This window comes from Crassostrea angulata, chromosome 10 (assembly GCF_025612915.1).
Source record: "Crassostrea angulata isolate pt1a10 chromosome 10, ASM2561291v2, whole genome shotgun sequence".
Taxonomy (NCBI): Eukaryota; Metazoa; Mollusca; class Bivalvia; order Ostreida; family Ostreidae; genus Magallana; species Magallana angulata.
Window position 1 is genome coordinate 18,130,870 of NC_069120.1, and position 21,811 is coordinate 18,152,680.

General features: G+C 32.9%; 2 protein-coding genes across 2 annotated transcripts; both read left to right on the forward strand.

Annotated features, from left to right (window-relative positions):
- The first annotated feature begins 73 nt into the window (after positions 1–73).
- LOC128167705 (NAD kinase 2, mitochondrial-like) lies at positions 74–7,322 on the forward strand. The gene is made up of 9 exons (XM_052833577.1): positions 74–437; positions 1,963–2,051; positions 2,582–2,752; positions 3,069–3,158; positions 3,939–4,172; positions 4,345–4,496; positions 4,883–5,026; positions 5,183–5,222; positions 5,566–7,322. Exons 1-9 carry the CDS (start codon positions 210–212, stop codon positions 5,699–5,701), a joined length of 1,284 nt encoding a protein of 427 aa, XP_052689537.1. The 5' UTR covers positions 74–209; the 3' UTR covers positions 5,702–7,322.
- A 3,837-nt stretch (positions 7,323–11,159) lies between these two features.
- LOC128166313 (vasculin-like) lies at positions 11,160–20,290 on the forward strand. Its single transcript, XM_052831406.1, has 13 exons — positions 11,160–11,321; positions 11,523–12,067; positions 12,410–12,504; positions 13,930–14,053; positions 14,245–14,429; positions 14,844–15,071; positions 15,356–15,422; positions 15,569–15,657; positions 15,896–16,003; positions 16,298–16,456; positions 16,728–16,825; positions 17,026–17,122; positions 17,217–20,290. Exons 3-13 carry the CDS (start codon positions 12,433–12,435, stop codon positions 17,349–17,351), a joined length of 1,362 nt encoding a protein of 453 aa, XP_052687366.1. The 5' UTR covers positions 11,160–11,321; positions 11,523–12,067; positions 12,410–12,432; the 3' UTR covers positions 17,352–20,290.
- Positions 20,291–21,811: the final 1,521 nt, after the last annotated feature.

The window sequence follows — 21,811 nt, forward strand, 5'->3', positions numbered from 1 at the left end:
ATGAACATTTAATAAAACCAAAATTATGTTCATTCATGTACATATTAGTAATTGTACGAAGGCAACCTTTTTACTCTACTTTTGATTTCAATATGGTGTCATGTTGACAGAAAATGCGCACACAAAATGTGCATAATGGTCTTTAGACTTGAGCATTAATGCTACAGGATTAGATGTAGACATTCCTTGTCAGACAGCTTCTTTTAAACATGGCTTGTCAAATTTTGACCCAACTCCATGGACTCCATTCCATTTTTGCCAGCAAGGTCACGCACCTGCAAGTGCTGAACAACTGCAACTTTGCGTATAGTATTATAAGAACGTATGGTAGCGAACAATTTCAACCCAAGAAAGCTGTGATTTTGAAGAAAATGACTAGATATGAATTTGAGAAAACAGTACACAAAGGATCAACCGAGGAGGAACTTAAACATTATGTAAATAAATATGTAAACTCTAGTCTAGCTGCGCTGCAGAACTGTAACTCTACGGGAAGTTTGGGTTTTGCTTTTTCTCCCAGTATAGTGCAGGGCATAGCACTTGGTACACAGTTGACAGACTGTAGATTTACAGTTCCATGCATGCAAAAAACTGTATATATATTGCGCACTAAAAATTTCGTACCAAAAAATTCCTGAGAGATTTTACTACAGTACTGGCATGCGACCAGTTCTTGCCGAGTACCATTTCTCACCAGTGCATTGTTACGTCATTTTATCAACACATAAAATGATATATGAAAAATGACGTAACAATGCACTGGCGAGAAATGGTACTCGGCAAGAACTGGTTGCATGCCAGTACTGTAGTAAAATATCTCGGGAATTATGAAAATATTAATATGATTAAATTAATAAGTCCAAAACTTAACACGCCAGTAACTAATTCACCAGTTTACTTGCCTCAAATGTTTCCTAAACAACCTAACTGACCTCAAAAAGTGAAGAATGTTAAATTAACATTAATATCAAATGCTGCCATTTTTACTTGTAAACAAACCACACTGGTACCGAACCATACCATTTCACTTACTGGGGCTGGTGAGGGCTTGGAGAAAAGTAAAGTAATGACATCTAAAGTAATGAAATGTCTCTGGATTTTTTTTGTATTACGGTTAATATTTTTACAGACTATACATAAATAAGGTAAACAAGTCCAAAAACATGCGAAACCTTTTGTGCACGAAATACATATAAAGTTATTTGATTTGGTTAGTTAACCCAAATTTCCTTTCGAGCTACAGTTCTGATTCTATGTAAACTCGTGTATGTGTGCTATAAACTAATTATTATACTAGCTTTATACCAATTCTCAAAAGTACATATTCTTGCCACCAAAGTCTTGTGTGTTTCATTCTAAGAACTGATTAAATCCACTACAACCCATTCTCCTTTCACTCGTCATGGTCTGAGAGGTACTGATAAGAGATCATCTCCACATGATCACTACATTTGCATACAATTGTAATACATGTAATGTATTGCTTTGCTTTTAGAATCATTTTAACAAGAGCTTGGACTTTGGGTAGTTGCCACAAACAGCAATGTGACGTAGGCCTGTCTATTTCATTGAAGGCCACTCCGCCATTGCTCTTTGAAATCTACAAGATTTGTCTGGCTTTTGAGCAAAGACTGCAATCGCTGTATATTTCACTTGAAACCAGAGTCATTTTTAACTTATTTTGACGCAAGAAATAGATTGTTAGGTCCTACTGAAAGTCCAAGGCCTTGTTAAAATAACAAGTAACTCTTCAACTCTGGAGGTTTAATACATAGAAAACAAGCAGGAATTAATTTTTCTATCACCTTTTGAAGAGTTCAAATATATTTTCTAAAGCTGTGACAGTCCTTCCCCGATTGGTCGGAAGTAAAGGCCATGTGAAGATGACCTCCTATCGAAGTTAAGCTGCCCTAACTTGGAACTGAACATAAATACAAACCTAGTTTTAACTTTATTTTACAGCTAGAAGGGAAACGATCTGATTACAATGGACTTCGAAGCCGCCATGAAAACCACTGTAGAAGTATTGACAGCATCACAAAGTCTTTGGTGTATGTTTTCACATTTATTATTACAGTCTAGTTGAAATTTTAACAAAAATTCATAAATTTGTTTTGTATTAACAAGAGGTGCTTATTTAAAGGTTATCAGTACATAAAACTATACATATCTTTAAGAAGCTTTAAATGTTGGATAAGTCTTATCTTTGGAAACATTTATTGGCAACAAGAAATGCTGATATTTATAAACTGATCTGTCAACTGGTATGTGCAGTAGATATTATTGTAGAAACTGTTGAATTAATGAATCATATTTTAGTTCTGTACACATTTTTTTTTCTATTTTTGACAACTGGTATGTGTAGGATATATTATTATAGTAACTGTTGAATTAATAATTCATATTCCAATTCTGTTCACATATTTTTTCAAATCAGATTACAATGTACAATCATATATTTATTAGTGGAAATCTTTATCAGGTATTTGTTATTTAATATTGACAGTAAATTTGATTATCATGGCACTATTGGGGATTGATTTGAGGTATCTTTATGTTTTCTTGTGGTTATTTTTTTCAGGAATCACGGAATAGAAACAAAAGTTGTTTCACGTCACCAGTTCACTCCAGAGCTGATTCGGTGGGCTGATGTTTTATTCACAGCTGGAGGAGATGGCACATACTTGTTAGCTGCAAGCAAAGTAACAGACAAAAACAAACCACTAATTGGAATTAACACTGACCCCTCCAGGTAAACTTGTTGATGGTTTAATAAGTATCATGCCCTGAGTTTTTTTATACAAGTGTAGTATTCTTACCTTTCTTTAGCCATTAACATCAAAGTTCATAGTGCAATTTCGGTAACCAGTATTTCAAAGACGAAGGTGTGTCTTAATGAGGTTTAATAATTACACCTCCAAAAAACATGAAGTAACGGGGAAAATTGCAAAATGATATGCATGTACCGTAGATGTTGAACTCTATTGTGATTATTTATTTATTATCTATTGCTACATACATTAATATGCATTGCAATTATAATAACAAATGAAGTCATATTTATTTAGGTCAGAGGGGTGTCTTTGTCTGCCTAAAGAGAAGTATTCTGGGGCCAGATTTGAACATGCTTTAAAGAGACTTCTAGAAGGAAAATTTAGGTACCAGTAATATACAAGTTAGTTTTTTGTATAAACCATAAGACTTCTAAAATATATTATTTGTTTCCAATGATATTCATTATGTAGAACTATATGACATCAATGTTGGAAAAAACATTCCAGGCTCTTTAAAAATATCACAATATACAGTCAAATCGTTATTGAAAAGTTGTGTCTTACAGATTTTTTCAGCGGTTAATAATTCTGTTGAGTGTTCTAATCTCGGCTGACATTCAACTGTACTGGGTACTTGATATTTGAAGGTATTGGTGCAAATATCAACGAGAACCAAATCTCAGTTATGGTTAATATAAAATCATGAACTGAATTAGCATTCATATTTATATAACAGCAATCTAAATGTCAAATATATTGTTACTCAAAATTAAGGTACCTCACTTCACCTACACTTATACTTTTTAAGACACTATGTCACAAGGTGGAGATTTAAATGTTTTGTTAAACTGTTGATATCGTTTGATTTGGTTGTATATCATCGTAGCTCAGTGGTTAAAGTATTGGGCTTCTGAAACGCAGGTCATGAGATGGAATCCGCCTGGAGCTTTTGTTCCTGATAACTGAATTAAATTTTTGAAAATGTAATTTTTCATCCAAAATTGCACATTTTTTTGCCTTAGACTTAAATACTTCTTATCCATTATGATCATAATCAAGTAATTTTCTGCTGATTTGAGAAAATATTTCACGGTATAGTGAGCCACCTTAAATGATATTTCAGAAAATAATTAACTGAGAAACACTGTATTATTTTTATTTTAGGTGGAAACGCCGCCAAAGAATTCGCATTACTATGTCCGGAATACATGAAAACGATGAACCAATAGAACTTCATGATCAACAGCTACAGTTCTATGAACACCGATTTTCAGAACATGTTATGGAAAGTGAAACATACCGACAAAATGTTAATGTTACTGAGAATGCCAGTAGTCCAAGAATTTTGCCAGTGCTTGCTCTCAATGAGGTCTTTATCGGAGAGAGCTTGTCCTCCAGGTATAATTTTTCTTGTTAAAATCTTGCAAAATGCTTTCTGTATTACTTTCTAGTACCTTTTTAATAGAGTAGCGAATGTATGAAATTCAAACAACATTTAAATTAGTTTTGTATATTTGACTTGCAGCTGACAGATTAATACATGTACCTTGGTGTGTTATTTATTTGACAGAGTCTCATACTATGAAATAAAAGTTGATGATCATCCCAGTGAGAAGCACAAGAGTTCTGGAATTGCCATTTGCACAGGCACTGGGTCGACATCATGGTTTTACCATATAAACAACCTCCCTCAGCAAGCTATAAAGACCGTACTGGGATATGGTAAATAGTTTGTTTACCATATTCATAAAAAACCACTTTGGTACATTATCCGTATTCAAGGTAAAAATCCAATAAACATCTTAAATACAGCACTAGAAAAGTTTCTGACAGTAATTTTAATGAGAAGTAGACATCAATCCAGCATTTATATACCAAGCAAAGGTTTATGGAGCCAACTATGTGGCCACCAGCATATTTAATTTCACAAATAATTGCACAAGTACAAGTATTCTATCATTCTCTTTTGGGAAGTGGACAGGTATAGCCTGAAGACTATGCCTGTCCAAATAAGAGAATAGTATTCCATGAGCTATGTTATTAGTGCTTGTCTCACACATTCTGTTTCAGTACTATTTTTCACTATCATTTTGTTTCACTTTGTACAGCCAGTGATCTAATGCCTGGTAAACATGTGAATTTGTTGGATCCAAATTTGATCTACAAAGTCACCCAAAAATACAATGATTCCTTGAAGTTTGATCCTAGTGAACCAAAAATGGCCTTTACAACCAGGGACCCTGTCAGAAATGGTAAATCTGTCATCTCTAAGTAATATTTCATGAAAAGCTTAGGATTGATTGTCTAGTGTTCATTTTATCAAATTTGATTTTATGGAAGTATCATGCATTTATTGTTTTGGTTTTTTTTTTTCACTTTCTGAATCCGAGAACTATGTTGCTTTCTAGGTGTTTTTCAAGTGGGACATCCGAATGGATTTGCCAAAAAGTAAGTGATCATACATGTATACAACTAAAATGTGTCCGAAAAATCCTTTTTACTTCATACCAGTAATATAAGTCTAACAAGTATATTCTAGGTGAAAATACCTGTATCTTCACTGTGGATGCTCACCCTCATGCTATTTGTTGTATACATTGCCAAGTCTCTGTTCAAATTAAAATAATATCACAAAATAACAGAAGAATGATGTAAAATGCTATACAATGTGTGGTATGTTTTTTCTGTTGCCTTAAAATCCAACCTATGATAATGAATGCTTTTGTCATTTTCTCATTCTCATCTTATAAAAATAAGCCATGTTAACTGATAAAAACCATCTGTTTTCCAGGATTGAGATCTGTTCTCGTATGTGGGATGCTTGTTTAGTTGTGGATGGTGGGTCTTCATTTAAGTTTAACGATGGAGCCGTCGCAACACTAGAAATCAAAGAAGAGGATGCTCTAAAGACAGTAGTGTTCGACTAATGGCTAGGAATTCCTGTGATATTCAGCATTAATATGATATTTCATTTATTGAATTACCTTTATATGACATGTTTTTTAGTTGGTTACCCGCCAGCATCATTTTGATCTTTGTTTATTGTTTTTTTTCCCTTTGTAGTCAGGTTTGGGAACAGTTATACAAGTACTGCGTATAACAATTGACAATCTCTTATATAAGTCATGACTGTTTTTAATTGATTTACATGTTTTAATGTAGAATTACTTTAACATGAAGTGTATGTATGAACATCATTATCTATTGTTTTCACCTTTTAAGATTGTATGGGACACCTCCATGTTGTACTGTTTATCAAAATAAACAATAAAATCAAGTGTAATTTTAGAAATAGTTTCCTTCCCAAAATTGTCACCTAAGAGCGTAGCGCAGTGGGTGAGAGGGTCCACTACGAATCTGTAAGTCATGAGTTCGAGTCCCAATGGGTATTTTAATTTTTTTACCTTTCCAAAATTTTTTAAAACATATTATTTGGTTAAATATTGTAAATTTTGAAAATTCCAAACTGGTGAAAGTATTACCACTATAATGTAATTAAATCCACATTAATATCGACAGATGTCTCATACCATCTTAACTGTTGCTTTAAACAAATGTAACTTCTACCATTGTCATCGATATACCATTTCAAGTTTATTGTTTGTGTTGTTTTTGAGTATCAATTTTAAAACTGGGGATTTAAAAATTTTTGCCTTTCCACAAATTTTTAAAATGTATTTTTTGTTAAATATTTTAAGATTTGAAAATTCTAAATCAGTGAAAGTATCCTTATTATAATTTACTTTATTCTACATTAATATTGACAGATGTCCCATACCACCATAAATCACCCAGGTGCCTATAGTATGTCAATTTTATTTTATTTTAACTAAAACTTTATTCCATTTAAAACCAACATTTTTTCAAAGAATTGTTCTAAAAAAATTTTGAATAGATAGATGCTGAGTTTTTTTAGGCTTTGTAGCTTACATGTATTTTTGAAATATCATTTTGGCCTCCATTTCTGAGCTTGCATCCTTCAACAGTTAAATGATACAGCATCGAAATTTTATATACTGGTACATGTTGCAATACAGCACCTATCAAAATTTTATATAGGTGTTGCATTTGATAAACTGTCATAATTTTGGCATGTGAGTTTACATCTATACTCTGCTGGTCTATGAATGAGTTTACATTGTATTGCTAAGAGGGCTCCAGAACAAGGTTTTTAGGGTATTTTTGTATGTTCTTTGTTATCTGCAGCAGTATTTGTATACACCTTACATGTTGGGCAAGAACAACAAAATTCAGGATATAGGTCCCTCCAAAAATGAAAATCAAAGTAAAAAAGATTTAACATGATTTTAATAGTCTAGACAAGTTAAACTGTAATGAACTAGAATTTTATAATGTAATTTTGTACATTTATGTTTTGCTACATTTTGTATGTTTTTACATTTAAAATGTTTAATACATTAACCACATTCAATTTTGTGTTTCACATGGATTTCAATGCATGTATGAATGTTCACTTGTATGCTGATGGAACCTCAAATACAGTCAGTGTCTATTTTTACATTGAGAATTAAAATGCAGTATCTTCAAGTCTTCTTTAATTATTTATTCTGGTACAGTACAACCTGACTTTCAGTAAATATCAGGTACATGTACAGATGTAAGTCAAGAACACTGTATATCAGTACATTGTATATAAATTCTTTTTAGTGAATTTATATTGTAAAGAGTTATACCACCAGCAGAATAAATGTTGTATCGTAATCAGCAATGGTCATAGATTTCAGAAATTCATTTGGATATGCCCTCAAAGATGAAGTTTACAATGCTACGGTTGTCTGCGTATAATTATAAGGCAGTGTGTTTAAAATCAAATTAAAATGAAATGTATGTTTGTTAATAACGAATTTCCACTTTCTTAAAGAAATGGATTGTGAAACAAACTTTTCTGTAAGAAGATAGATGGATAAGGCGTGTAAAATGCCTATACACGGACGGATATGATACTGACAAATTAAAATGTCAATAAATCTGATTTTTTTAGACAATATATTTATCATCGATTTAAAACCTTTAAATATGTTCAGTACTTGGAATATGTTGACTCAAACAGGCGTATACGTATGAAAACCTCCAAATAGTTTCTTTTTTTTTTTTAACTTCAAGGGTCTTTCTTTTATAGAGTGGGCCTGTGCCCCATATTTTTTTCATAGTCTACATAAGGTCTAATGGAAAACAAACCTATTTCAATCAACAAAAACGTGGAGAGATGACCCACTATACATTAAAAGTATCATTTTGTATCCCAACAATTGAACGTTAATTTTGAAAAAATAATACAAGTCCTTAAATTCGTGACCAAAGTCACACATAGTAATTGAACAACCCACTTTGTTGTGTATGAAATGGCTCAGTGGGTAGAGCACCTGAGACAGGCTTACTGATAACTGTGGGTTCGATATCACCAAAGTTTTAGGCATTTTTTTTTCTGATCGTTTATTAAATATATTAAAAATTATGCAAATAGTTAGAAGTTGTGCATTTGCAAGCTTGTATTATAATGTATTTGAAATGATTTTATTGGGAAAAAAATATTTCACGACCAAACCGAACTAGTGGGCATTTGCACGATCTTATCTTCCCATCTTCTTTGTCATTGATATATTTTTCAACGTCATTTATAATAATACAAAACCTTCTTTTTTCTTGCTCGTCGACCGTCTTAGCCTCCAAAATTTCATAGACGCCCTACCCACTTTTAATCAGTGGAAAAGAATTCACCCATATACATGTATAATGAAAACGGCATACAATGAGTTACATGCTTTTTTGTTTGTATAGAAAAGGAACACATTTTTTTTAAACACTTGTGAATATGTGGAGGCTCCGAGCGACTGCGGTTCCAATACAATTTAAATATTTATCAAATTTTGTAAGGACGGTAAAACATCATATGATTTTCATAAGATTGGAAAAAAATTAAACACCCCATTTAACAAATTTTAACTCAGTTTTGTGTTGTCTTAAAAGTTAATCCGAACAGAATTCATGAACTATTAATATTTCTGAAAATTAAAATTGGTTATGTCTCGTCCTTCCACAGTTCCAAATGACGTTATAAAGCGGATCGAAGAAAGGCGTTATAACGCCTTCCAAAACGGTGTAATTAATTAAAGTAGCTACCAAAAGGTGTAACAATAAGAGCAAGGCGTTATTTACCAGATACAAAAAACGTTGTTAGCATTCTCAAAAGTAACACCAGTAATTTTTTTTAAACACAGAGACCCATGGACCACATCACTCACCAGAGCAACAATAATGCTAACTTTGAAACAAGTAGCCATATAACTAGCTTGTCAAATGCATTAGAAACATTTGTCTCTGCGTGATATTTAGTACCATTTTAGCAGGAGCTTGTACTTTGGGTAGTTATGTCAAACAGCAATGTGACATAGCCCTTGCTGACCACTCTGCCTTAGCTTATTGAAATCAACAAGACTTTTGAGCTAAAACCACGCAATCGCTGTATATTTCACTTCAAACCAGCGTCATTTTTCACTTGTTTTGACACAAGAAATAGATAGTTACATAATACCGAAAGTCCAAGGTCTTGTTAGAATGGTTCTATTTCATGATATAAAGCATCCACATTCTGAGAACATCTTTAAATACATATCTGAGTAAAATTTCCATTTTGTACTCCCTTAAAACGACAGGGGTTGGATGGTCCCTTGTTTAGCAAAATTGGGACTAGATACATTTTATATGTAAAAATGGACGTGACTCCGATATTTGTAAATAATTTTTTCATATTTCATGGAAAATGAAAGTTCAAAATACGTTTTTTCATTCTGTCTACCAAAAATTTAAGCCCCCATTCACTCCATTTTTATGAAACATTAGTGAAAGAACTTATATATACCGAATTTCATTAACCTGTAGGCACCTTTCATTTACCAGATCTTGACCTTAATTTTACTTCAAGTAATTTGTTATAGAGTTTGGTCAATTTCCAATAGAAATTTAATGTCATAATGGTTTTAAACATCTGTAGAGGAGAGGAGCGGATCGTAAACCCTTGGCTAGCGAAGATGGGTTTTAAACTGCGTTGAATGAAATAATTCGTTGTTTTATCTTACCCTAACTACACTGCAAATATCTGGAATTTAGACTTATTTAAATTGCTCTTGATTGAAGATAAGATTCATAAACATGCATGGATGGTGCAAGTTACATTGTAATGAGTAATGAGACTAGCATCTTCGCTAGCCAAGGGTTTACGATCCGCTCCTCTCCTCTACAACCCTAGGGTTGTCGAGGAGAGGAGCGGATCGTAAACCCTTGGCTAGCGAAGACTAGGGTTGTCGAGGAGAGGAGCGGATCGTTAACCCTTGGCTAGCGAAGATGTGAGAGTAGAAGTATACTCTAATGATGAACAGACATATTTTTGTTTACAGTCGCTTACAAAATTTGGTGCCTCTCTGACGCTTTAATGTCTTAAAAGCATGAGAGAGAGAGAGAGAGAGAGAGAGAGAGAGACTTTCAGTCTTTACTGCACAATATGCATAAAGACACATCAAAAGAGCCCGGATTTCAGTACTTCAGTACTTTTATTTAATATTTCGAAACAAAATGACCGGTATAAGTAGCCATTGATGATCATAAACTGATGTGGCTGGTGTCAACAATTTACGTGTTCGAAGAGAATTAAGATTAGTCAGTAACGCACAGAACAGATGATCCGATAATATTGAGGCTCAGGATCGAGTCCTATAAAGCAAGATATATTAATATTTTTTGTAATAATGATTCTTTTAATTTGCTTTAAAAATTGAAAACCATCATAATATCTTAGAGTGTTATCTTAGTTTTTTGGAAGGGGGTATGATTTTTATTTCAGCTGTAACATTTTGTTCAATAAATTCCCCCGATAATAATGATTAGAACACTTTCCCCAATTGCAATTAAATTTCCGTTACTTTCCTATTCAACAGCATTAAAAAATTTCTCATATATGTAGGATATTTCACCCCCTTGAAAAGTCAGCGATGTGGAGCGCAGTAGCTCGATTGTTGTAGACTGTACAGTCCTTAAGAAATCCTTTTGTCAATTCGGCCCTTATTCACACATTGGTTATTTAAAAATGTAATTAATTAACTAGTTTAAGATACGACCAGATGTTGCTGCATGTATTAAAAAACAATATAGCCTATCCAATCAATTATTTTCGGTTCATGTTCGTGAAGTTTTGGTCCGGGTCGAAACCAAATGGAGGCGTTTTTAATCATCACCGGATGTCGAATTTAAAAAAAAAGTATTTTTTTGAATATTTTTCTTTAATAACTAGTAGATATGCTATATTAGAGTAAAATGTAATAGATGCAATAATATTTGTGAATATTTATTTTAAAGTATTTTTACGCGGCATTGCATTGTGGGAAATAATTGACGCCATATTTGTTTCTGTTGCGATTTTGCAGTGAGAGTGATAAAATATTTGCTTATATTTTCTAATTGCATAACTATGAGGGATTGACAGTGTACCAGACTAAAGCTTAAGACAACATAGAGTTATATTTAATCATTAGAGTGAGTGCCTTTCTTTTGTTTAGAATTTTATGCATTGAGTATTATCTGACGTAAACACTTTTCCATGTGCATTTGAAATGTGACATATTATGGTGTTATTCGGCGGGAAAAAATCTTTGCTTTATGCATTGAGTGAGAAAACTACATGCTTATTTAAGTAATTAAGTGTATAAGGAACATTAAAATCTGATTTTATTGTAGATTCATCGGTCACTTCAAAGAACATAAACATATCTTCACTTCAAGACACCTCAAGGCCATTCCGTGAAAAAGACCAGCTGACGAAAATAATGGCTGTTTGTGACGGATCCTAAATTTTGATTATGGTTATATATCGGTCCAGATCTGCTGCAGGGAACATACAACTTTAATAGTTCTATTTTGGAAAGAAAATATGTAACGAATCATGGCCAGCTAGCCCATACTTTATCAGTTTTTGACTATTTTTGTTTCATTAGAAGATCATCCTTATATTGCCAAGATAAAATTATGAGTACATGATCGAATTTTGATTGAGGGTTATCCTCTTTGGGATAAGTGCTACGGCATTTGTCTGTGTGTGGAATGTGTAAGCTACAAGTCCCAATGATTGATTAGAGTCGGAATCCAAGAGTGTGCGAGTTGTTCAAAAACTTATCACGTTGTGCAAGTGCCTTAGATGTTTTAACTTTCATGAAAATATTGGAAGTGCATCTGTTTAAAAGAGAGGAAGTGCTGAATATTTTGGATATAGATTACAACAAAAGGTAACTATATTCTTTTAACTTTTTGACAGTTCTCTTTGATGATGATATTGAATATTTTAAATCACTAATATGCACATTTTTAGATGTCAAAATTTTTCAAATATTATTTATGCTCAATCTTTCCTAAAAAAAAGAAATCATCTTGTAAGACATATAAGAACTATACTGGCGTGTGACCAGTTCTCGCAAGTACATTGTGATGTCATTTTTCGTATATAATTTTATGTGTTGATAAAATGACGTCACAATGTACTGGCGAGAAACGGTACTTGGCGAGAACTGGTCGCACACCAGTATATGACTGCTAAGATTTTAGGGGTTTTTTTTTCTTCATTTTAACAGACCTTTGTCATCATCATGATGTGATGGCAGCACATAACGCTCCCAAGCACGACTTTGCACCAGCATGGCTCAAGATTCCATCACAAGAGAATCCTGTGAGTATATAAATTACTCTAGAGGGCTGGATGGCCTTGACCATTTCATACTATGGTATGCCAACATGGGGATGTCAAAAAACCATTGTAAATTGATATTAACATCTTCCGAGTATGATTCCCTTTATTTCTTATGGAAACTTATAGTTAACTCATAGCTCTATAGCAACAGCCAGACTGAAATCTACATGCCCTGTTTTATATCAATTGGTCAAAAGCTACAGCAACTAAAATTGACAGGACAGGACTGAAATATACAGTTTATCGATTGGTCAAAACCTACAATGAGCGAAGAAAAATCACAAAATAATCATGATAGTGTCAGACTCAAATTCCCATAGGAGACAATAATAAATATAAACAATAAAAATGCTCTCTTTGATGATTCATTAGGGTTTTGAAGGTAGCGATCATTGCAGAAAAATTTAATGAATCACAAATTCTATGAAGTGTGTTTAGTGTCCTCTATACAATTGGAAAAAGTATTGCATTCAAGCCTGAACTTCTATATTCATTAGAGATAGGGATTTCAAGCATGTATTCAACTTGAAATTACAAATAAAAGGTTCAAGTTTTGAGGGAAAATCAACTTTTTAAAATGTATTGATATTCATAATAAAAACAAAAGTCCTTGCTGAATTCGAACTCGTGACCTGAGGGTCAGTAAACTGAACTTTAACCAATTGCATTACAGATATAGACACCTAAGTTTGACAATATACAGTTTCACAAAGGATTGAAATCACCATGTTATGATGCATAAAAATATAAGTCACAGGGTGTTGAGGACCCTTAATTATCTAATTGGCTACTCTTACACAAAGGAAAGTTATTGAAAATTTTACTCTGGGAATTAACAAAAGGAAGGTTTTTTTTAATGTATTCAGATTTTTTAAAAGATCTGTCAGAGGTACACAATTCAAAGACTGAATGATTTGTTCACAATATGTATAAAACAGTAATAATAACTATGGATGGTGATAAGTCAAGAATTGGCATTCATTGTAATTGTTTTGTGTACAATAATTACAAAAACAGTATGGTCAAGTACTAATTTTTTCATCACAACATGTTCAGGCATTTGTTTTATACAAACACTTCTTGTGTGTCAGTCTTATCCTTGTGTTTGAAATCAAGATTTATCTTTTCAACATACTGGTTTTTGAGACGTTTGTTTTTAGTATTATTTCGAAGACTTCCTTCTAGCCTAAGATGGAAATGATGCATCATCATCAAAATTGATGCAATTTTGATAAACAAGTTTCAGTTTGATAACTCTTTCTAGGTCTTTGGGCAAGTTTATACTGATCTTTATCTAAAATCTTTGTCCAGATTATATCTAGGCTTTCGGAAATGTTTATTATCTCAATGATTGTTATTTAGTTCAGTTGCTTGTTCAGTAAAAATATCTATTGTCTTTTCCAGAAGCCAGCAGGTTCCAAAACTTTGGAGAGTGATAAATCAGCAAGATCGCGACCAAACTATTACAGCAGGCATCCAAACTACGCAGAACTTCACAGACAGAACTCGTTTGAAAATTATTATGATGGTAATATTTTCTAGTACTGTGGGACTTTAGAATAATCAATAGTTTCTGTCATCCTTATAAAGTTTTAAAATTGTAAATGCTGGTCAGATTTTTCAGCGTGTTTCAAACTTTCAACTTGCCGATCATAGATACTGATAAAATATTCAATACAACCATAGAAAAATCCTCATGGACCAGTTGTTTGATTTCAGGAAAAAGACGGGGCCCTCCTCGACACCACTCTGTAGATGATGATTATTACCCTTACCCTCCTTATGGGCACTATGGATATTACAATGGCTATGGAATGCACTACAACTCTAACCCTTCCATATTCAGATCACCCCCAAGCAGAGAGCCCAAATACCCCCAACATCCCAGCATGCGTTTTGGACAGGTATTTGATACGTTCAATAGATGTAAAACTTCATTCAGTTTCAAATGGAAAATTCAGCAAGATGTTACACGAGTATATGACAATTTCTCACTTAAGACCATTTTAAAATTTAAAAAAAAATTGATGAAATTTTTTACCCACAGAAAGTTCTGCTTTGAGATATTCTTTTATTAATCATTGGGATATTTAGCATTAGCAAAATTAAACATTAATATTATATAGAATATGGATTTAGTTTATAGTGGGCAGCATGTTTTTCTGCCGATATATTAAGACAATATTCTAAGCAGAGTTGTGTAACTCCGATAGATCTTGAATTGTCAAAAGTTATCACAGGACAAACTGTCATAACTTTTAAATATACACCTATTTGAAAACGTTATTCAGAATTGGTATTGGTTGTGTGTCTTATAGATGAATGGCGGCTATCCTGGATACTATGATCTCTATGCTGGTCCATTTGATTACTATGGAGAGCAGCCATTCTTTAGTAGTTATCCTAGCAACAGAAATTCCAAGAAAAGCCATTATGAAAAGGAAGGAAGATCAAATTCCAAAGAGGGAAAGGAGAAAGACAGCAATGAGAAGCCCAAGACAAAGGAAGATGAGGAAGGGGAGAAGCCAATCCTACAGGAGGATTTTGTATGACTAATTATGTTTATGTTTACGGGTTGTTAAGCCAATCAATATTCAGTAACACTTGTCTTTCTTATCAATTGCTTTGTCATTATTCAATGAATAGTTCAAAATTTAAACCTATTCATCCACAACTTTATACTTTGTTTTTTGTGGATATAAATAAGTTCAGAATTTCATAGCTAATGTTAATCGACAGTGAGAAATATTTGCACTTCTAAATAAAACCAATAAATAATAATAGTGTAGTGATTGTATTTCTTTTAAATTTTCATTTCATATGATTTCAGCCCTCACTTAATGGAGATGAAAATAATGAAAAAGCCAGCAAGATAACTAATGGTGGAAGTGTTTGGGGTAATGCACACTCTCTCTCTCTCTCTCTCTCTCTCTCTCTCTCTCTGAAGTATTTTCTATGCATACTTGTGTTTATTTTGGTTTTGTATGAATTCCATATGAATTCCATAATGATATTGAATTAAACTGTTAACTTTTATTTCTAGAACATCCTCCTCATGGGAAAAACAATACTTCTAAGTTTGGAGAACGAGGACCCTCATCTAACATTTATAAAACATTAGTGCCAAATAAGGTAAAGTTACCTCTCTTCTGTGACATATTATTATCCTCAGTGATAAACATATAATAGTTACTAAAATGTATCATTAGATATTAATATAATGAATAGTAATCAGTTACGTGTAGGATAACCTGTCCATTACTGTTGATTCAAACAAATCCACACTGAGTAAATTTTTTTGTTATGTATTTAGAAGTAAGATTTTTTTTTGTTATTTTAAAAGATTTATCACATTTTTCGAAAAATTTAGCTCCAGGGTTCAGTGAACAGAAAGCCAAAGGAGAACGTTCGATTCAATGGAGGATTTGCGAGTAGCAGCAAACCATTAACACCACCAGGCGTGACACCCAATAAAGAGGTATGTTGTCATATACAGTAAAATTATACTCCCTCAGATTGTATTTGGACATGGGTACATATAAACATGTATATACTTTTGGATATTATATCTATCCAATGACCTTGAAAGTTTAGAGTGTTACATACAATTAAATGGCATTTCAACATTAAAGCACAGTATATTTGCCAGTCACCCAAATGTAGTTTCGTCAATCGATGTTGGAGCTTGGGGTGGGTTAGGTTGCTCTTGTTTTCTATTTCATTGAAATATGAGTTGAACGTTGCTCAACAGTTGTAGCTTTTATTTGTGCAGGGATCACGACTGTCTCCCACACCTCCCATGGAGATTCTAAACACACGCCTTGTTACCCAGCCCAGGAATCTGGGTGACAAGAAAAGTGAATTTCTAAGAGCTCTGCGAAGAGAAAATTCAGGGTATTCACCAGAAGATGTTGAAAGAGCCGGACAAAAGGTAGTGGATGTGTAGAAGCTGTGATGCAGGAATATTTCAGTACTGTTTTGTTAATTTGTGTACATGTAATTTGTTAGTTTTGTATCAGTTTCTGTTTTCAAAACCATCTGCCCAGACTTTACTACAGTAGATTGTTTTAAATGTCATAAAGTTTTGTAAAAAGTTAACTATATAGATTTATGTTCACTCTGTATTTCGATAGACCATGAGTTCAAAAGATGAAATAATGATTAACAAGATGAATAACTGTTTACCATTGTTTGTTCCACAGAGCGATGGTTTGGATTTAGTCACCAACGGCATTGGTGAACTTGAAATGAATGACAACTCTGAGGGTCTTCTCTCTAGTTCCTTGGAAGCAGAACAAAGGTGATGAAATGTTTGAATGTGATAATTGAACAAACATCATTTGTAGCTGGAGTACATTATGATGTACATCCAGCAAGGGGAATTTTCAATTTAGCATACGTGTTTCACACACTCTAGTGTCTAGAGTATGTAGTATAGTAGTGTAGTGTAGTCTAGTAATAGTTTAGATTATTGTACTCATGTTGTGGTACATTTTGTAGGTTACTAAAGGAAATGGGATGGACTGAGAGTGATGAAGAGGAATATGAAATCACTGAAGATGAGAAGAAAGAGTTTCAAGACAGATGTTCCAAACAGGTTAATTTGTTGTTCATAGTGCTTTTCTTTGATGGTTGTAGCTTAATATGCAATTCAGTTTTACAATGAACGTTTTTGTGATTTAATATTGTAGAGTGCCATACAGAAAAACAATGGCCGGTTTCAGAAGACTCTAAGCCCCAAACATGTTCCAATTTACCAGCCCAATGTTTCGGAACTGAATGACACTATATCCTCATCAGATTCAGACACTGATGACAATGCATGATACCAGATCCTTCCAGTTCACCCTCATCACACATATCTTGTGCCACAAGTCATGCACTGGGTGCATTGTCTACTCTACTGTCTCTGCTAGTCCAGTGAAGTTTTTCTCTACGGAGAATTTTTCCTTATAAAACTTGAACTCTCTTAAATATCCTGGGAAGGATATCATTGTTTTTTGAAGCCCATATTTCTATTTTTGTAGGTGAAATTCAGTTTTTCAAAGACTTGTTCTGTGAATAGACAATTTGGTTATCTAAACACCTCATTTTTCATTAATTTCAATGGGGTTAAGTGAGCTCAGATAAGTCAATAAATTAGAAGTTAACATTTTGTGATAATAAATTAAATTCAATTGATTAAATAGATTTTCATTTGAAAAATCTAACATTAGCTCATTCTTTTGGAATGTGGATTAATTTTGGGATATCTATATTTGAATATAGTTTACTTTGTTTGGCTTTTGTATTATGCATTTTGGAATTATTTAAACCTTGCTTTCCATAATGTAAATATATTTATCTATGTTGGTTTTTCTTTTCTAAATACTTCACCTGTAGTAGTTTGTAGATTTATAGAATTAAAATGCAACATCTTGTATGGATTCAGCCAGATGTAACTGAATAACATCTAAGTCAAACTACGTCATTATCACTTTGCTCAATTACATAAACATGTACACAGGCACACTGATTATAATTTGCATGATTTTTTTTGAAATGATATCAAGATATCAAGCTTTAAGAAATATTTCAAATATAGTCATCAAGTGCTCAATTGTATTTGCAGACATACCATTTTTTGCATCCCATGAACAATGAAAGATTTGATTGGTTTAATACTTATGTTTGTATGAATTTTTTCTTTTGAAATGTGTATGAAAATTGAAAAAAAATCTATTCTTAAGAGTGTATTTTAATTATTGTATGTTTTTTTTTAAATGATGTGATAGAACACTTTCATATATCAATATCAGATGTTTCTATTACCAAATAATATGACAATGTTTTAAAGACACATTATAGCATGCTGTGAAGAATTATAGTTGAAAAAATGTTGATTGTTCATAACATTTACTGCCCTTTATAAGAGTTGTGTTAAATACATGTATGTGACAATACTAAGAGAAAATCATCAACTGTTGAAGTCACAAAGAACTTGGAAGTTTTGTGATGCACCTCACTGATTCACTGTTACCAGGTGCACGTGCCATGCTGATCCGACGACCGGTATCAAAAAGGGGGAAACAATGTTAGACCTCAGGATCTTAAATTATCAGATGGAAATATTTCTGAACTATGGTTTCATTGATTATTTTTAAAAGGGTGCTTAAAATTTTTTTGAAAGAAGCAAATTACAGATTCTTTCCAGAATTGTTAATATAAAATCTGCAGAGAGTTTAGTCATTGTTATTGCAGAATATTTGTTAAAGTTGTAAATTGATTATTTTTGTAGCAAATTGTTGTTGGAAGCAGTATAACGTTTTTTATCCAGGTTATTGACATAGAAAATGCTCTGATATTTTGTAGCATTTGAATTGAATCTACAGTATTAATGTGTCAATTTCTATTTATTTTTTTCAATGTTCATAAGAAAATTATAATGCAATATCTTGTGTCGGAGCTAAAATAGAAAGAAACATCCTATTTGTACATTTGCAAGAAAATGGCAGCAGTATATCTTGGAAGTTAAAACCATAATCCATAAAATGAAACTTGTATACCTTAAAACATTCTTTACACAAATCCATTTTACTCTTATTCAGGCACAATGTTATACACTTATACTGTCTTAAACCATTGACTTTACAACTTGTTTTTACAGAGGAATGTTGAAAAATGATGTGTGCATTGGTTGGCACTTTGATGTATAGGGAGGTTTTGTTATGCCAAATATGATAAAGAATTTGTTGTCCATGATTTCTCTGCGATGAAACTTTGACCAAGGGACAACAAGATCACTTTCTGTGAAAGCACATTCTGTAGTACATGTATTCATACTTCACAGCTCTCACTCCAACTGTTAAATTTTGTAGTGGTATGTGTAGTAGTTAATTTTCAAATTGACCTCATTGTGGAGGGGAGGTAAATCATGCTATGCAAAAAAAAGGATAGGGCATTTAAAACAGCCTGCATTGTTTAATCACGTGAAGATTGTTGAACACTTAAAGCAGTATTTTTTTTTTTTGTTATAGAAAGTTAATTAGCAGAACTTGAAGTACATTATGACATGATTTTTGTTAGATTAGAAAAATCTTGTCTTGCTGACGATGAAATATAAATGTTAACAATGTTTCTAAAACTTTTGATATAACATTAGTTATAATATCAGGTACATATTTCCTTTGATGAAACTTCCTTTTCACCATTTGTACTTGTGCCTGAAAAGAGTTTGCCTTTTGATTTACTAATGGATGTATAGAACATCTAATAGCTGTACAGTCTATAAATGTTTATAATAATCATCACAGAAATTGATGCTGATAAAAATTGAGTAAGGGTTTGGTTGTTCAGAGATAGTTTAATGTAAATTAGGGAATAAGTTAAATCAACTATGTTAAATCAACACGATGTGGGGTAAAAAAAAATTAAGGTTACAACCCATCTCCAAGTAGATCTGAGTTCAAACCATATCAACTAAAGCTAGAGGGTTTCCCCTAATATCTTATAAAGTTGATCCAAATTTCATCAGTGTGGTGCATTCCTCTAGACTGAATGATTTTGTATCTTGTGACCATTGGTAGTTGATTGGATATGATTGTTTCCTTTATCATTTGTAGCAATAGGTGAGAGACCTGTTACTAATCAGTGAGGGTAGCTGGCCCAGGGCCACGCTCTACTACCAATCAGCAGAAACTTTGTACATCCAGATCGATTGTTTATACAGGTTTTATTTTTTGCTTCACTGCAGCTATTTCGTATTGAAATAAAAGACTGCAATTTGCATACGTTTGTTTTTGTCTTTACATACCTTTAGCTCGCGCGTCTGGGAGTTGGAACAAAAATTAATTTCATGTCTGCAGGTATTAACCAGCATAGAATTAAGAAATTATGAATAACCTCCGAAATCGAGACATGTTTGAAATTAAAAGCCTTGGCGTTCGTTTATTTCTTAAATAGGCTGGGGATATTGTCTGATTACATCAATGCCTTCTATAATGATGCGCATGTTATTGACGTACCAAGGGGAAACGTTAAATTTTCTTTAAAACTAAAATATGGTATTTGTATTTTCGTGTACTTTTTAATTTCAACAACTGTTCAATGTATTTGTGTCAGAGATGGGACGTTACTGATTGTTCTTCGGGCGTTATATTGCTTATCAAACTGCTAAGAATTCTACAATGTGTCTTCGACTTTGGTTCTTCAAATATTTTTCGTGAAATTATGTAAACTGCGGTTTTTAAACGCGGTTTACTTAAAGCATTTCCTTGCATTTTAACCCGTAAGCGTTCTTAAATTCTGCGTAATAATAAAGGGGTGTATATTTATGGAGGGAAATTCATTATCGATACAGGTAAAACTAATTTCGATTGAAACACGCCAAACAACGTCACACTTAGATTAAAGCAATTACCTGACCTTTTGCCAAATACAGATCCAAAGGTTGTAGTTTAATGAGATAAGAATAGCTTTTGGAACAATTATATCTTTTAGAGCCCAGAATTTCCTGATTTTGACCTCCCGTTAATGGAACTATTGATTTAGTATGGTGAAGCATTTGTGAATATCCAGGGCTCACATTGGTTATTTCACAATGACCATGGTCAAATTATTTGTCTTATGAATATGTATTATTCTCAATTTTAAACAAGTGACACTCTTCGATTTTTTAAGATTTTTTGATAAGCAATAGGAACATCGCTCGCTCTTTTTCGTTGATTTGACGGAAAAGACCGATCGCGCTATGATTTGAAAAATGCAGTATATAGATTCGTGCATAAGTTGTAACGCGAATGGTAAGATTTCTGTTAAAAGTTGGAAGGCATGAATTAGAAGTATAAACAATTTAGCTAGAGGCCCACGGTCACCAAGCGTACGCAAGAAAAACTGGCTATTCAGAGAGCGAAACCTAAAATATACATTGATTCTGTGACAAAATTTAAAAAATAACAAAATTCAGATGAATATAAGATTGATAAGTGTGATCAGTTCGCAGTCGACGGATGTTGTAAATACTTGCATTACTTTCAGATTACTAGTACTTATTAAATGGACCACTCACTGGAAAAATATATAGAACTGGTGAAAAAGCTTTGATATAGATTTCTTGCGCGTAAGGTTGCGCCACAAAATTTCGAGACCCATTGAGTCTGCTATATACATATGGCGTATTGCATGCAATAGAATAAAGTTGTAAAGAAAGTGAGCGCACAAGATTGTAAGTTTGCAGGAATCCTCGACACGAATCAATTGGGATTTAAATGTCTATAACCTCGAAAGGCTATGTACAGGTTTCAACAAA

Coding starts and splice junctions, on each gene's coding strand:
- LOC128166313 (XM_052831406.1), top strand. CDS start 12,433: ATGGCAGCACATAACGCTCCCAAGCACGACTTTGCACCAGCATGGCTC. Junction 15,072..15,355: donor CAATCCTACAGGAGGATTTT/GTATGACTAATT, acceptor ATATGATTTCAG/CCCTCACTTAATGGAGATGA. Junction 16,826..17,025: donor TCCTTGGAAGCAGAACAAAG/GTGATGAAATGT, acceptor TACATTTTGTAG/GTTACTAAAGGAAATGGGAT.
- LOC128167705 (XM_052833577.1), top strand. CDS start 210: ATGGCTTGTCAAATTTTGACCCAACTCCATGGACTCCATTCCATTTTT. Junction 2,753..3,068: donor ATTAACACTGACCCCTCCAG/GTAAACTTGTTG, acceptor ATATTTATTTAG/GTCAGAGGGGTGTCTTTGTC. Junction 4,497..4,882: donor AAAGACCGTACTGGGATATG/GTAAATAGTTTG, acceptor CACTTTGTACAG/CCAGTGATCTAATGCCTGGT.